This window comes from Talaromyces marneffei, chromosome 1 (genome assembly GCF_009556855.1).
Source record: "Talaromyces marneffei chromosome 1, complete sequence".
Classification (NCBI taxonomy): domain Eukaryota; kingdom Fungi; phylum Ascomycota; class Eurotiomycetes; order Eurotiales; family Trichocomaceae; genus Talaromyces; species Talaromyces marneffei.
This window is the reverse complement of record NC_072348.1, coordinates 4,115,251-4,130,242: the sequence shown is the minus strand read 5'-3', so window position 1 is coordinate 4,130,242 and position 14,992 is coordinate 4,115,251. Positions and strand designations below refer to the sequence as shown.

At 47.3% G+C, this 14,992-nt stretch overlaps 6 protein-coding genes across 6 annotated transcripts; 4 read left to right on the top strand and 2 right to left on the bottom strand.

The window, feature by feature from the left end:
* Positions 1–1,170: 1,170 nt before the first annotated feature.
* On the top strand, positions 1,171–4,081 carry EYB26_001529 (uncharacterized protein; the record flags this gene model as incomplete). The annotated part of the gene is made up of 7 exons (XM_054260839.1): positions 1,171–1,348; positions 1,407–1,552; positions 1,640–1,752; positions 1,821–2,065; positions 2,124–2,328; positions 2,388–2,983; positions 3,036–4,081. The coding sequence occupies 7 exons, from the start codon at positions 1,171–1,173 to the stop codon at positions 4,079–4,081; spliced, it is 2,529 nt and encodes an 842-aa protein (XP_054116814.1).
* Positions 4,082–4,437: 356 nt separating this feature from the next.
* Positions 4,438–6,102, bottom strand: EYB26_001528 (uncharacterized protein; the record flags this gene model as incomplete). The annotated part of the gene is made up of 4 exons (XM_054260838.1): positions 4,438–5,300; positions 5,360–5,654; positions 5,705–5,845; positions 5,896–6,102. The coding sequence occupies 4 exons, from the start codon at positions 6,100–6,102 to the stop codon at positions 4,438–4,440; spliced, it is 1,506 nt and encodes a 501-aa protein (XP_054116813.1).
* Positions 6,103–6,659: 557 nt separating this feature from the next.
* Positions 6,660–9,390, top strand: EYB26_001527 (uncharacterized protein; the record flags this gene model as incomplete). Its single annotated transcript, XM_054260837.1, has 3 exons — positions 6,660–7,032; positions 7,101–7,460; positions 7,514–9,390. 3 exons carry the CDS (start codon positions 6,660–6,662, stop codon positions 9,388–9,390), a joined length of 2,610 nt encoding a protein of 869 aa, XP_054116812.1.
* A 773-nt stretch (positions 9,391–10,163) lies between these two features.
* EYB26_001526 (uncharacterized protein) lies at positions 10,164–11,016 on the bottom strand (the record flags this gene model as incomplete). Its single annotated transcript, XM_054260836.1, has 5 exons — positions 10,164–10,219; positions 10,283–10,545; positions 10,606–10,737; positions 10,802–10,895; positions 10,968–11,016. The coding sequence occupies 5 exons, from the start codon at positions 11,014–11,016 to the stop codon at positions 10,164–10,166; spliced, it is 594 nt and encodes a 197-aa protein (XP_054116811.1).
* A 1,024-nt stretch (positions 11,017–12,040) lies between these two features.
* Positions 12,041–13,724, top strand: EYB26_001525 (uncharacterized protein; the record flags this gene model as incomplete). The annotated part of the gene is made up of 2 exons (XM_054260835.1): positions 12,041–12,070; positions 12,120–13,724. The coding sequence occupies 2 exons, from the start codon at positions 12,041–12,043 to the stop codon at positions 13,722–13,724; spliced, it is 1,635 nt and encodes a 544-aa protein (XP_054116810.1).
* A 333-nt stretch (positions 13,725–14,057) lies between these two features.
* Positions 14,058–14,830, top strand: EYB26_001524 (uncharacterized protein; the record flags this gene model as incomplete). The annotated part of the gene is made up of 2 exons (XM_054260834.1): positions 14,058–14,388; positions 14,445–14,830. 2 exons carry the CDS (start codon positions 14,058–14,060, stop codon positions 14,828–14,830), a joined length of 717 nt encoding a protein of 238 aa, XP_054116809.1.
* Positions 14,831–14,992: the final 162 nt, after the last annotated feature.

The window sequence follows — 14,992 nt, the reverse complement described above, 5'->3', positions numbered from 1 at the left end:
GAAGGTTGTTACGGTTGACTTCCCGTATGATCGATCAGTGGTCACAGGTTGGATCGATGGTCCTGTTGTGATCTACGGTACATGCAAGTCAGGACTGCACTTGAGGATTGCTATTCGGTTACATCGGCTTGGACTTCCCTTGCTGCTATCGTATGTACAAACAGTGCAACCGGTGAGATGAAAGATTATTCTTCTAGGAGAGGCTAATAACGATGATTTACATACCCTCAAGTACGACCTGTTGATACCCAGCGGTATAATACAGTATTCACTTCTTCGAATTTCATCGCTGGGCTCAGAATATGTTGGCCACTGTATTAACCACATCATTGTCAAGGTATCGATACTCTAGGTTGACGTCAAAGGTTCCCTACAAAAAAGAAGTTTTTTATTTTTATTTTCATTTTTATCTTTATTTTATCTTTATTTTTTTTTTATGGGAGTAGATGGAATCCAATCAAAAGAAACCCAGGAGAGTTTCCCCTCGGGTCTACCTAGGTACAGCTGGTACAGCTGGTATGGATATGTACACATCGTATCCTTGCAGGCATTCCGACCTCGGATCTGAAGCATTTGTGAGCATCGCTGACTTTGCCGCTTCAAAAGTCCTGACGACGTGCAAGTAGTAACCACGTATTTCTTTTTTTTCCTGCTGTTTCAATGCAAGAGAGAATCCATATCGAGACTCATACGGGTCAAAGTGTTACTGCCAAGTGTTCTGCAAAGGTGATGGTGATGGTGATGCCGGATAATAGTATTAATCCGCCGTCCATCCGGCGCGGAGACGGCTTTTCTTTTCTACGCGATGATCCAGTAGTCTATCGACGTAACTGGCTAAAGAGCTTCATCATATTGGTTTTCATGATGCTCAGACAAACCGCATCACCAACTTCGTAAATTCGTCGCGCGACGAGCTTTACTTTGGTCATGAGGCGGCACGTCTGCTGTGCGTGCCAAGGCAAATTCCCCCCGCCCAGTATGAAAAAGCCTAGCTAGTTTTCTTCGTAAGAGTAAACCTTGCTCTTCCACCTCGCGCGCAACAGCTCCATCGCGACTCGGGCAATTCGACCAACACATTATCTTGTCGCAACAGACAGATCAATTTAATCTTCTCAGCAACTTATAAAGAATCAATCTCATTCCCAAAAATTCCTGGATGGTGCATTCACAATGAACTCCCGTGAAGCGTCAGATTTGCCTCCGACGCCCTCATACCCTACGAACTCCGCGCAAGTCAACCAAAATGCCATATACTACGCCGGTCGTCAGCTTACTGCTGATGAAATATTGACAGCAGAATTATCGCGCGATGCTGCTGGCAACAATCTTGGAGATGGTCCGACTAATGGTACGTTCACAATGCGCTATGTTATGATCCTTGACTAAAGGCGCGTCTCAAATTACAGATCAACAACATAACAATGCCTTTGCTTTCCCTCCCAATCAGCAAGTCGGCGTTGATCCGAATCATGACCTCAGCTATGGTGATCAAAGCGCCCGTCGCAAACGATCCAAAGTCTCTCGAGCTTGCGATGAATGTCGGCGCAAGAAGGTGAGCTTGGCTATGTCTCTTTTATAGGAAGCGCGTCGCGTTTGCGCCTTCATGCCGGCATATCTAATACATGTCGAATTATATTAGGTCCGCTGCGATGCCACTTCAGAGTCGGGCGTCGAAACATGCTCTAACTGCCGCCGTCTCGGCGTCGCATGCCAGTTCAGTCGCGTCCCTATGAAGAGAGGACCTAGCAAAGGGTGAGCGAAATATCCTTTCGAATCCTGTACCTACGGCTACGTAACAAGCAGCTGATGGATCAAATCAGTTATATCAAAGAACTAGCCGAGCGATTGAACACCTTAGAGTCTCAAATGCAACCACCAATGGCGCAGCAAGATATACAGTACCAAGGCATAAGTGAGATATCGCCTCCACGCGGATACCATGAATTTTCCCCTCCGATCGATGGGAACCTGCTGGGACGTAAACGAACATTCTCTATGAGCGAAGGAATTCACGGGCTGCCTTTGACTCAACCAACGTTTGCGCCTCGTGGCCAAGCGACAGTGGGTAAGATCTGAAAATGTGCTTTGTATTGAATTATGCCATGCTTATTGTCTCCGTAAAGGTGAAACTGCCGTCAATCTACCAGAGAGCTATCCTCTGTTTAGCATGCATCAAACACAACCGAAGCTATCGGCACCATATTGGAGCGATGGACTTGACCGCGACCACGACTTGACATTGCCTGTTGAGTCGGTTGTTGGAATTTTGTCTCAACCCGCCAACGATGATACCAAGCCTTATGTAGTCGATGAAGGGGCATTGAAAACGTGAGCTTTGTGCTACCCCAACAAGCATTACATATCATCTAATGACCGTCATTCTGCAGGTATTATGAAAAGATTCACCCCATACTACCGATCCTTCCAAGCTCGAAAGAGCGATTACATGCCATTCTACATAAATGCAGTAGAATGCTACAGGAGGTCTTTGCTCATGCATTCTATGCGGTAACCCATACAAACATCGACCGTGTGCATGGCACATTCACCGAAGTTGGTTCTCTTGACAGCGCTCTCGATATAGTTTCTGCACATCTTCGTGATCCGTACAATCTGCGGATATTACCTGTCAATCTCGTCTGGATTCAGACCTTGTGTTTTCTAGCTATTGATTGCGACAAACGTGGTCCTGACAATCTGCACGGACGAGATGGATGCCCAAAGCAGACCTTGGTCGATCATCTGATGTCCTTGGCTTACAGGGTTGCGAAACCGTTCGATCAAAACCGTGATCTATTCCCGGATTTCCAGGACATAGACTCTGATGCGAATATTGCGCGTCGTGACTGGTTCTCTGCAAGTATTCTCTGTCGATGGCAACTTGTCGGCATGGGTGAGCGTGATTTCGTGGAGGATGATATTCAAGAGATCAACCTGCCTTCGGACTATTCTTTTATGGGCCCTGCCGCCGTGCAACTTACCTGTAAGTTCAGATCCCTTGTTCAGCACTACTTATTGACTAACGCTGTCTGCAGCCTACTCGAGCGAACTATCCGCGGCCCTACGCATCGTCGAGATAGATCACGATTCTCTATCGCTCAACTCAAAATTCAAAAAGGCATCTCGCTCCTTACTGTTTCACCTCCTCAGAGTGGTTCTAGGTCATGAACAGCGTCTCGCCAACACCGACGCCACAATCCTTCCGACTGGCTATCTTGAAGCTCTCGGGCCCCAGATCTACTGGACAGTCAATCTCTATATCACGCGCTTCCTCTACGTCTTCGCGCCATACGAAGTAATCCACTCAGCAGAAGCACTTGTGAAAGAAATGCATAAAGACGTCCTCACGACTCGCATCCCGTCACCCATCGACATCTACTCATTGGCCTTGGCCGTGATTACACTACTCGAAGCATCGAAACTGCCCCTTTGCGCCGAATTCTGCTGGAAGATTCTCGGGGACGTAGAACAGATCCTCGACCGCCGTGCACAAGCTACTGCTACCGCAGGCGAATTTGAGGATTTGTTTAGTACGCCACAATGGGACCAGCAACTTCGTGCTTGGATTGCGGCTGAGAAACCTAGTCAAGCGCAGCAGCAAACCGAAAATTCAAACGCGGAAGATGCCGATCAACAACAGAATCAGAATCAATCTGCTGCGAACAATGCCGCGTCTGCCGCTAATAATAATGCTAATAACACATCATCATCATCATCATCTCAGCCCCCTCTCGTCGGACCAAACGAGCAACGATCTCTTCAACATCTAGCTGACCTCGCCGTCGGCGCAGAAGGCACAAGCGCAAATGATGAAGGCAGCGCCCCTCCTGCTCCTGCTACTACAGCATCAGGGCCCTCTGCACCTACTGTTACTGCCTCTACCAACAATGCAATAGACATCTCCACCGAAGCCGCAGGAGCCGCAGCCGGAACTACAGGCGGAAACGGTACCGTCCAACAAGGTCCAGGAGCAGCAGCGGCGACAACAGGATTAGGAGGCGCAGTAATTGTCGATTTCAGCGCTGCTTTGCGGAGAGGGTTTATGAATATTCTTAGTTTGCCGCCTGGATCTCGTCACTGATGTCACTGAAAATTGACGTTTGCTTGTTTGCCTGTTTGTTTGTTTGCTTGTTTGCTTGGGTGGGTTAATGGTAGCGGGTTGCGTCGGCGCTGGTGTCGGTTTTGTGTTATGGATGTATTTTTAGTTCTTAGCTATCATGCTACTATAATTGGTTTGATTAGTCACTGAGTATTCTGGGCCCTATGTGAGATTGTTTAAGGGTATGGCAGTCAATTATTTTTAATCGAAACGATTTCAGATTTTGTTCATTGTTGGAATGTATACTGTGCTTAATTCTATCTACAAGATAATCGTCAAATTCAGCCAAATCAAGCACAACGAAATTGAATAGATAGATCACAAACAGTTGACCGACTCTATACGCCGCTTTGACTCCCAAATGCAATGCGCTGCCATACCCGCTCCACGTCATGGCACAATGCCCGAAAGCCATCGTCTTCAAGCTGTTGGCAGATCCAGTTGTTGACCAGCTGGGAGCGTTCTGATTCCGGCGTTGCGAGGTATGCAGATAGGTCTGTCGAGGTCATGACCGGGGCATAAGATGCTGGCGATGTTGTTGTTCTGCGATTATTGATTGACTGTTGATACTGTTGTCGATCTTGCAGGAAGGAAACAGGTGACTTGCTTTGCACAGGAGATAAGTTAGAAGAAACCCTCGGTGGCTGGGTTGTAGCGTTATGACGCGACATGGTGTTGCCTAAATCCGGGCTCGATATTCCAAAAGCAGAAGTCTCAAGTAGAGGAGAAGACGCAGGAATGTGTCCTCGAGATGTCTGCTCTTGTTCTTGATTTATATTGCCGCGTCGACTATCTTCAAGCTCTAGACGAAGCTGTCGCGCCGGTGAGCTCGTTGCTGGGACTGTTACTCGTGATAGCGCAGTGACTGGTCGCGATGATGCATTCGTAACCGCAGGAGCAGCGTTCAGGACATGTGGATTATTTGCTGACTCCAACGAAACCCCTAGACGCGAAGAGATATTCGACAGACGTGGCCCAGGCTTTGAGAAAGGGAGATCCCTTTTCGGCGGCAACACTTGTTCAAGAGCTTGTCTATCAAAACTAGGTGATGTGATGGGTCTTTCTAGCTCTTGAGTTCGAGTGTTTGCGATTTGTGAAAATGTACGAGCACCTAAAGGGTCTTTTTGGGACTCGTCGAGGCCCAGAGTGTTGTTTGCGTTTTGCGTGAGAAACTCGGGCATAAAGGAGGTTGGGGAGGATGCTGGATTTTTAATCATTAACAATCGGATCGTCACAATTGCTTTAGGATCGTGACCGTACCATTGGCTACCAGCCTGTCCGTGGAAGCTCCTAATGTAGTGTGACTCCGCATAAACCCCGGATTGAATGAGCGGACACTAGAGTGCCCCGGGTTTGGTATCCATTCCATTCCTCCATTGAAAGCCGGACTGGTCGAGTTCGTGATCCGTGACGACGACGATTCTGGCCTGGAGCTTGCCGAGCGCATATTATGATCTGATGATGTCTCGCTAAAAGGGCAATTGAGTTTTCTGAAGATATCTAGCGCTTCTCGGTAATCTTGGCTCGAGGCAAATTTCAATTGGAAACGATGAATCTAGGTCCTGATCAGCTTATGCCGTTCGAAAGACAGGAATGAGCACTAACCTGATCCCTGCCGGATGGAAATCGAAAAGCTAGACATGGATCTTTCACCAGTACGGCTACCAATGGCTTTGTATTCCTTGTCTGCCTGGCAATGGCTTGCTGGGCAGCCTCTTGGGCGAACTCGTCCAAGTCAATATCTTCCTACGACAGAGATCAGCATCGCGAGATATTGAAGATGGATGGAGACTTACTAATTGCTCGCGTGCTCGGACGACTCGAAGCCTGAGTTTCTGCTGGACTGGCTCATTTTCAAAGATTGCATTCAGATCATTAGACTGGACATGAGTCCAGCTAATGGGGCCATGTTGGTCAGAAGAAGTCTCGGCATAGGAGTATTTCACCAGAGGATACTGCGCAAGCAGCTTGGGCTGATGTGGGTTACGCTGTAGAACAGACATGGGTATTTGAATTGTTACCGAGACTTCTAGAGGTACTATAACATCTTAGGTGGTGATGGGAACTGGAAAGAAAAGGACCGGCCGAGGTTCTGGTTTTGGCAGCTGAGGAAGTCGCTTCCGGGGGTGCATCTCCATTTTTGGCAGGAGCCATCAAACACCTCGGACTGAGGAAGATGCTCCCATTCTCTTTTCATCCGGCACTTTCTTAGTATATTTCTGACCACTATTGTGATACATGAAAGAGTAGTCGTGAATTAAGCGCCTAGTCAAAGAATAGATGTGGTTCAAGGTATAGTATTGCACGTTGCTATCATAAGCCTGGGGCTTCGTTCGTGAACCATGTTGCACGAGAGTCTTACTCAAGCGTCAGTCCTATTCCCTTTGGCTCTTTTTTATATTCTTTCTTCGTTCTTTTCTTCTGTGATTTTTGATGTTCTGGTTAATCTCATCATCAACTTCACTTTCCCCTACTATGATTATATAGTTTGTTGTAGATATTCTTATCAGAGTTTTTTTTTTTTTTTAATTATCTTCACGTGATCCAATGAACTCACGTGATGAACCCTTCTCTTTTAGTGTTGGAGGTGGATGGAGCTTCCCGCAGCCAAACAGCTCCTCCCCCAGCTCACTTGGAGACTGAGGTATCAACACAAATTTATTCTGCGTGGGCACCAGTCGAAGTTTCCTCCTCAACTCTCGAGAGGACTCAATCGTCTGTCGAAGCAAACCCCTCAGCGGTTGGGGAGTCTGCTACAACAAACTCTCAAAATCTCCCTCACGCCAACAGTTCTCGCGACAGACTGCTTCGAAAGAAGGCGAGAGTCCAAGAATTGCTCGACCAATTACGTCCTGGACGTTCAGCAGACGGTTTTTTCGCGTTTTACGAACAACCAGCAGGCGCTATGGCGTCTACGCGATCCACTCTACGTGGTAAGTTTTGCATTCTCTGACAAGGGTCGAGCCGTATTATCGCCATGAAGATTCTAACTTTCTTTTAGAAGGCCTTCGCCAGGCGCCCAAGGTTAATCAGCCTTTCATTCCAGACACGGCTCCAGTGCGCCAGACACGTTCAGCCACCCAGCCAGCCTCAAATCAAGAGACCTCGTCATCGCACACACCAAGCTTTCAGGCTGTGGGTGTAGAAGGATCCACCTCCAATATCGCCGAGGACGAGGCTTTTCACATCATGCACGTCGATAGTGTCGACGGTGAAGAAACTAAACCAGTGCTTGTCTCGACCAGAGATGTTCTCACACCTGGCAACAGGCCTGAACAATTTAGAAGACGAGGAAAAGAGGTCAAACAGATCGACTTTTACAACCAGTATTATCCACTGCAGCACCTAGAAGTTAACAGAGGTGAGCACAATCATATCTTCTGCATTATTCATACGTATTCACGATATTGTTAGGTTTCCACATTTACCGACACGTTCTTATGAGTTTACAATGTCCTGATCCTGAGCAAGTGGATTTTGCATTGTTCCATCTTGTCCAGATGTCCAACACACGTGGTGACAAATTTAGATTCGAAGGTTTCCCCATGTTGATGGAGACCTTGATGGAAATAGCTATGGGCGTTACCGAGCTTTTGACTGGTGTATGGTGGGAATACGAGCGAGACCCGTATCAATGGCCTTTGAAGAAGGATCGTCCCAACGTTCTGAACACTCTTTGGGGAACCGATGATATCCTCACACGCATTAAGAAGCTTCGCATCACTTTGTCAGATGATTCGCTTGAAGATGAATATTTCAGCAGTCGCCTTCGCCGAATCAAAGAAGCCACTTTGGTCTTGCGCAACATGTGTCTTCTCCCCGAGAATGCCTACCACATTGCAACCCAGGCCAAGGGACTTTTGAGAGATTTCCTCTGCGTCATGATGAACGTTCCAAAGCAGCCTCGCTTCAACGAGTTGAGAAATGATGCGCTCGATATCGCTGAAGAGGTGACTAAGTACATGCCAACCGCATCGTACGATCCAGTATGCGTTTCTCTTTATCGTTGTATTGGCTCGAAAGACCGTGCTCATATCACTCGCGCACTCTGGGCGATCACTCATTTCTCCTCCGAACTTGTCGAGACCAAGAATCTGGCTATGGTAAACGTACCACATCACCACGTCGCCAACCTTGCCACATATCTCCTGATGGAGGCGGATCCGGATATGCTCAATGGTGTTATGGACTATTTCTACCAGTACACGCTTGATCGTGTCAATGCCCAGTACTTGCCCAGAGTGGTGAATATGACGGTTAACTTAATTCCGAGATTGGTCAACCTTCTTTCTTATGAAGCCGTTGAAGTAGTAGAAGAAGTGGAGGTGCTGCCAGAGAAGATCGCTCCTGCTCCTACCGCAATTCCAAAGGTGCCACCAGAGCTCTCCAGGCAGTTGATGGCTTTAGCCGAACCGGAACGCAGCTCTCAATGGCTTCGCTGCTGTTTTGTTGAAGACTCTGACTGCGAGATTACTCAGATTGCCCTGTGGCAGGCATACCAAATTCGATTTGGATCCACCCCTAATGCATTGGCTGCTGCTGAATTCATCAAAAACGTTAGCGCAACATTCACAAATGCTCAAGCCCAAGTTGTCCCAGCCGCAGGGCCGAATGGACAAACTTCCACCAGGTTTATCATCAAAGGTATTCGTCCTTTGGAAACTGCTTTGGCATTTGACGGATGGCCCTATCTCTATTGCGAGTGGGCAGTTGGTGATCAGCCTGGGCATCTCTGTGATCGCGCGTTCACTGATCCGCAGGAACTTCGCAAACACGTTTTCGTGGAGCACACTGGTCTTGAACCCTTGGAGCACCCTAATCAATACAACTGGGAAAAAGCTATGCAGTCACCAAAAGCGTGTCGCTGGGACGGCTGCACTAGATACAAGACTCCCAGTACTGAAGCCGCGAAGGTTATAAACCATGTCAGCAGCCATTTATCTCAGCAGCGTAAACCTGATGCCCAACCACCTATCCTCGAACGGAAAATCCTCCAGCAGCGCCAGGTTCGTCGTCGAACCTTCCGTAACACTCCTGTCAACGCTGACGGAGAACCCGTTGGAGTCGCATACAAGGCAGCATTGATTTTACGTAACTTGCTTGAGCATTTACCGGACACCGTCTTTGTAAAAGACGGCAACCATGCGGAGATTTCAACCGTGGACAAAAAAGAGCTCTTCCTTGCCCGTCGCTCGACTATTATCGCCAAATATTGTGAGAATCGCAATCTACGCGTACCATTGACAGATGTTCTCTCCCTGATTGGGAAACTCGGTGATCGACACGATTAAGTTACCCCGCGAACGGCCTACCCTACAAGAATGCGATGGTATTTGTGGGTGGTTTGGCATGACAGAAAGACGATTCTTGTGACTGAACGAGGCTCAGTGGCACCTCTATTGTTTGTCGGCATTGGCCTTGATCTTGGGCTGTTCGGTTTCCGTTTGAATATCAGCCGCTCTTATCATGACGGTTTCTTCTTTTTGCGACGATTTTGCATGACGGTTCTTGTCCTGGCTTGTGATGAAAAGTGCGAAAAATCTTTTGGTCTGTTCTCGAACAACCACAAGGGAAAGGAAGGAACTAAAAAGGCTTTCTTCTTCTTTTCTAAGTTCATCATGCCTATGTATGAGTACGATTTTAATTTCCTTGATGTTTTTCTTTTTCAAGATCTCCGGAGTCAAGGGGTTATCCGAAGGACAGGCGCAGCAAAGGTTTTTTAGACCCAAGGCGGATATTCCCAGGAATTGGTTTCTTTTTTTATGGAGGTCATGTACATTAGCTTCTTTTTCCTAGCAATGATTGTATGAGTTGTGAAATTTGTTGGCACCTTACTGGCGCCAATAGCAGATTCTAATGATTGAAACTCAATGAGTATGTATGAAGCACTCGGGTTGTAAAATTTAACGCAGGTGTCCTGCCAATTATTTCATGTCTACAGCTGAGCGGACAGAAAAGAAAGAACATCTCAAATTGCAGCTTTCAAATTATTATTATTGCCCCATATTATTACCACATCAAACAAAAAATCGTACGCAATACCGCGTCCGACTCAATGACAGACTTACAACAACAGCGCCAAAACACTTCCCAGCACACATCCCACAACCGAAACAACAACTGTGCCAGCAGCACCTGTATGAGTAGCCGAAACACTAGAAGAAGTAACAGTAGCAGTCTTACTTGAGCTCGTACGAATCCCAGAGGAGCTAACGCCTGAGTTCGTCGTGGTAGATGTCGCAGTTCCCAAGGAGGAGGAGGTTGATGATGAGGATTTGGTGGATGTATTGGTGCCGGTTGACGATGTGTTTTTTGCTGTTGAGGTGCCGGTGCTGGTGCTCGTGCTGCTACTGTTGACGGCGTCGGAGACGTCGAATTGAGCAGACTGGGCGAGGATGCCTGTGTTATGAGGTTCGGTGGAGATTAGGTTGATTTGGTAGTCGCCTCTGGTGTTGAAGTTAGTGCTCAATATCAGCGGGAAGAGGGAAACGGATATGGATATATACCCAACGGCAACGGCAAATTTGCTGAACGTATACGAACCCGCACTAGTTTGGACATTGGTGGCAATAGTCTTGACAAGGGGGGGGTTGACATGTTCATTGACTATCTGGATGTCGAATGAGGTAGGATCGGACCTGTTATCTTTTGTTTAGACGTCGGAACAACTCTGGAATAGCCATACAAGAAAGGTATGCTCACTCTACGGAATCCCAAGTTACCTGGTTGGAGCCGGTCAAGTCCAACTTGTCACCTCTGTTAGGTGATGTAACCTGGAGTGCTGTAACAAAGTCAACTGTTTGTCGATGAGTAACCCCAACCTTCGAAATGAACGTATGAAGTGTTAGGTAGAATTGATTCTACTTACCTGAGGCAGAAGCTGCCAGTATCAGAGCGGTGCCAAACTTGATCTGCATTTTGGATAGTAGATTTTTTTGATAGAGAGGATCTCTTAGTGATTATGGTGTAGTGATTATGGTGGGCTTGTTGTGGGAAATACGAACTTGACAGCAAATAGAACATTTGATCTGATCAGCGGCGAACCCCAGTCGTTTATATACTCTCCGACTATCTGTTACTAAAAAGGCCAGAGAGATACCAGGGATATAGGGGCACTGTCAAGGGCGATAGAATGTATAGTCTGCAGATGCACCTGTCAGATCTACATGTTGCTTTTTCGGAAGTTGCCTGCAAGGAGGGCAAGATAGCCGCGGATACAGGAGGCACGCTCCTTTGATAGGAGCATTATTCCAAGTTCAAGGAGTAGAAGGAGAGTCAATGGTATGCAATCTTTTCTGTTCCACGCGGATTTCAAATAGATCCTCGCATTCGGTGTGCATGCAACCTGAGCCATGATAGGGGGTGGTTCTACCTACATTGGACAAGACGGTAACCCTTCGCTATCTCGCGTGAGCATATACATGCTTATTTCCTCGCTAGGTCATTGAAATTGAATATCAAGGGTCAAGGGGAGTTCTATCAAGGGTAGCTCACTCCTTTCAGGACAAGCCCTCGAGGGATTGTAGAGGATGCTTCAAAGCGACAATCATGTTTTTTCTAACAGAGCTCTGGCGTCGTACTCAGTGGAAATATCTGCGTTCTAACACAAATCCGATCAATTATACGAATACAGACGAGTGGCATGAAATCAATGACAGGTTGTTGTTGTTATTGTTGTCTTCAGATGATGTTGCCACTTGTGATAGTGTTGGTTCCTTATCGATAATGAAAAGGGCGCTAGGTAGACACTCAGGCTTCAACCCCTCCGCGTCTTCCTTCCGAGGTGACATTTGAGTAGACATAATTGTCTACAACTTTTTAACAAGCGTCACGTTGCTACTTTTGTCTGGTTAATTGTCTTTGTGTTTTTAAATTGACTTCTTGAAGTGATGCATGCGACATTGAATCGAGTATCTGGTTACAAATTTTGCGACTTTGACGATGGTTGACGAAACAAACAATCTGTTACATGTACGTATTCCTCGAAGTACGCGCAACAACGCCAAATTGATCATTTTAGCTTCCACAGGAGTTGCAAAACACTTATTGCCCGCCGCTCGATACCGCGCTTTTCAGCGCAATCATCTCTGATTTCGATCTCACAGACCCTGCTAGTCTAGAACAATTGAAAGATACACTCGATGCCTTGAAGGTCTCAGCAGAAGAACAACAAGATCTACCATTTGATCCTTCCGGAACAGGTGGCCTAGCTTCGGCAGAAGTTGTCCAGAATGATGGTACCACATCGCGAAATGATACGAACGGATCGAGAGAAGATACCGATATTACTTCATTGCAATCCGACCTATCGTCCGTCTGGATCGGAAGCGATGATAGCAGAAAAATTGGGGCGGGCAACTACATAATTAGCTCTGAGGGCTTACCCAGTTTGACTGGCTTGACTGCTGAAGAGAAATCGATTTACTTGACTGAAATGTTTCCTTCGGTGACTCAATACACTATCAAACATACCCTGACCAAATGCGACTATGATGTAGATCGCTCAATGGATGTTTTGCTGAACTTATCATTCTTTGATAGTCAGCCCACTGTTGATGAAGATACAATTGTTTCAATACCGAAGGGTATTGAGGGGTTCGTGTCTCCCAACACAAATGGAAAACGAAAAGGGAAGAACAAGAGAGCAAGGGCTAAAAATTCGCCTACTTTGGCGAATAATGAAAACCTAATGGCACCGTCTGGGGCCAAGTCCCCCACAAATAAATGGGACGCTGCCAGAGAAGATCTGGACTTTATTCATTCCAGAACCTCATCAATCCTTCAAAAGGAAACCGTGACTTCCACATATCACAAGAACCATGCGTCTTGCGCGAAAACGATCGAAAATCTCGCTACATCTCACGCTCCGACCAAGGCTAGCGAGGATGCTGTAACTGTTTCACAGGTTGCTGAACTTACCCAGGACTTTCCTAGCATTCCAGCTACCACCTTGGAAGGCTTGCTCATCATAACGGGAAACTCGGTATCTGCTGCGAATGAATTAGCCAGAGCGATGGTTTTCCGGCCAGTGCCCCAATTGTCTGATATCATTCGAATCAATGCCCCGGCCCCGATTCTGGACGAGGACGAAACACCCAAACGGAGTCAAATCACAACTCCTAGGATAACATCTACATATGGGGCTGCACAGAACATGGCGGATGTGCACTTTGCGGCGGGCTCAACGGCATTCAGCCAGGCATCCAGTGCGTATCGGCGCAGTAAGTCTGACCGATTGATGGGTGGCGCAGCCGCGTACTACGCTTCTGTGGGCCGAGATCATCTCGAAAGAGCGAAAAGGGAAGCATCCGCAGCGGCGGATGCATTTGTTAACCTACAATCGATGGCAGATGTCCTCGATTTACACGGAGTTGGCGTCCAGGACGCAGTGCGCATCGCTAATAGTCGCGTATCCCAATGGTGGGAAGGCTTGGGAGATGTAAAATATACTGTAGGGGGCATCGCTGGAAGATCCTACAAAATAATTACTGGCGCTGGTCGCCATAGTCGTGATGGAACATCACGTTTGGGTCCTGCAGTGGGCAAAATGTTGGCTAGAGAAGGCTGGAAGGTGGAGGTCAGCGAGGGCGTGCTCACTGTCACTGGCAAACGTCGGACGAAATGAGCTTACTTCTAGTCAGTGGTAAAAATGTCTTGATATATTATACATGTACATCTTACGCCCATCGTCCAGGAATGTAGCTAAGTTGTGATTATGAAATCTTATCTAAAGTGGCGATGACGTAGCCCTGAGATGATAGCCCGAGAGAGCCTCGAGAATTTGACAAATCTATGCTTGCAACAATCTGCATCAAGAATTCCAAATCATAGCAGGCAGTGCCTTTGCCTTTTTCCTAAATCCGGAATTCTTGGCGGTGTATTGATTACATCCACGTACGTCTTAGAAAAGCCTCAACGAGAAACTTACAAATCACCGACAGTCCAGACAGCCCGATCCATGGCGTCAACAAATCTCGTAAAGCCTCGGATAACAACATTCACTTCTTCCACACTGCCACCTCGCAGCCTATTTATTACTCCCTACCATCCTACCCGAACCATCACCACCGGCATACAACTACACTCCGCATTATTGATCAATCGCATTCGCCGGTTCCACGCCGGTGCTAGAAGACCTCATCTTTCCCCACCAACCAAGAAGGTTCTGATGTCCGCATCCTTCTTCTCTTTCCTAGGATCGCTTTTCAGTTCCAGTGCGAGCGCAGAAAACAATATGACTTATCCCGACCAGCGAACGGATGAAGAATGGCGAGCAGTGCTCTCTCCAGGTATGCTTAACCTCAGCTTCAGAGGAATATTCATTTTCTAAGACTGCTCGCTCTAGAACAATTCCGAATCATCCGTCAAAAAGGCACCGAACCCCCCGGCTCCGGTAAATTCGATTCGCACTACCCCTCCACAGGCGTCTACAATTGCGCTGCCTGCGATGCGCCGCTCTACAAGGCAGACACCAAATTCAAATCTGGCTGTGGCTGGCCTGCATATTTTGATTCCGTGCCCGGAGCGGTTACGCGACATACAGATCGGGCATTTGGTATGGAACGGACTGAGATTGTGTGTAGCAATTGTGGAGGGCATTTGGGCCATGTGTTTAAGGGAGAGGGATACCCGACGCCGACGGATGAGAGGCATTGTGTGAATAGTATCAGTTTGAAGTTTAGCGAGGATGAGTCGGGTGTGAAGGGGGATAAGCAGGAGTCTAAAGTTTAGAGTAAACTAATCATCGTATTTAGTTTTGTACAGTCATCTTGGGTCGATATATTCTTCGTAGTACGGTGGTTAGTACATAGTAGACTACTACGGAGTAGGTACAAAGATATGACGAGGCGTTGCCACAACGGAAGGTGAACAAGTGGATCTTGGCTTCCCGCT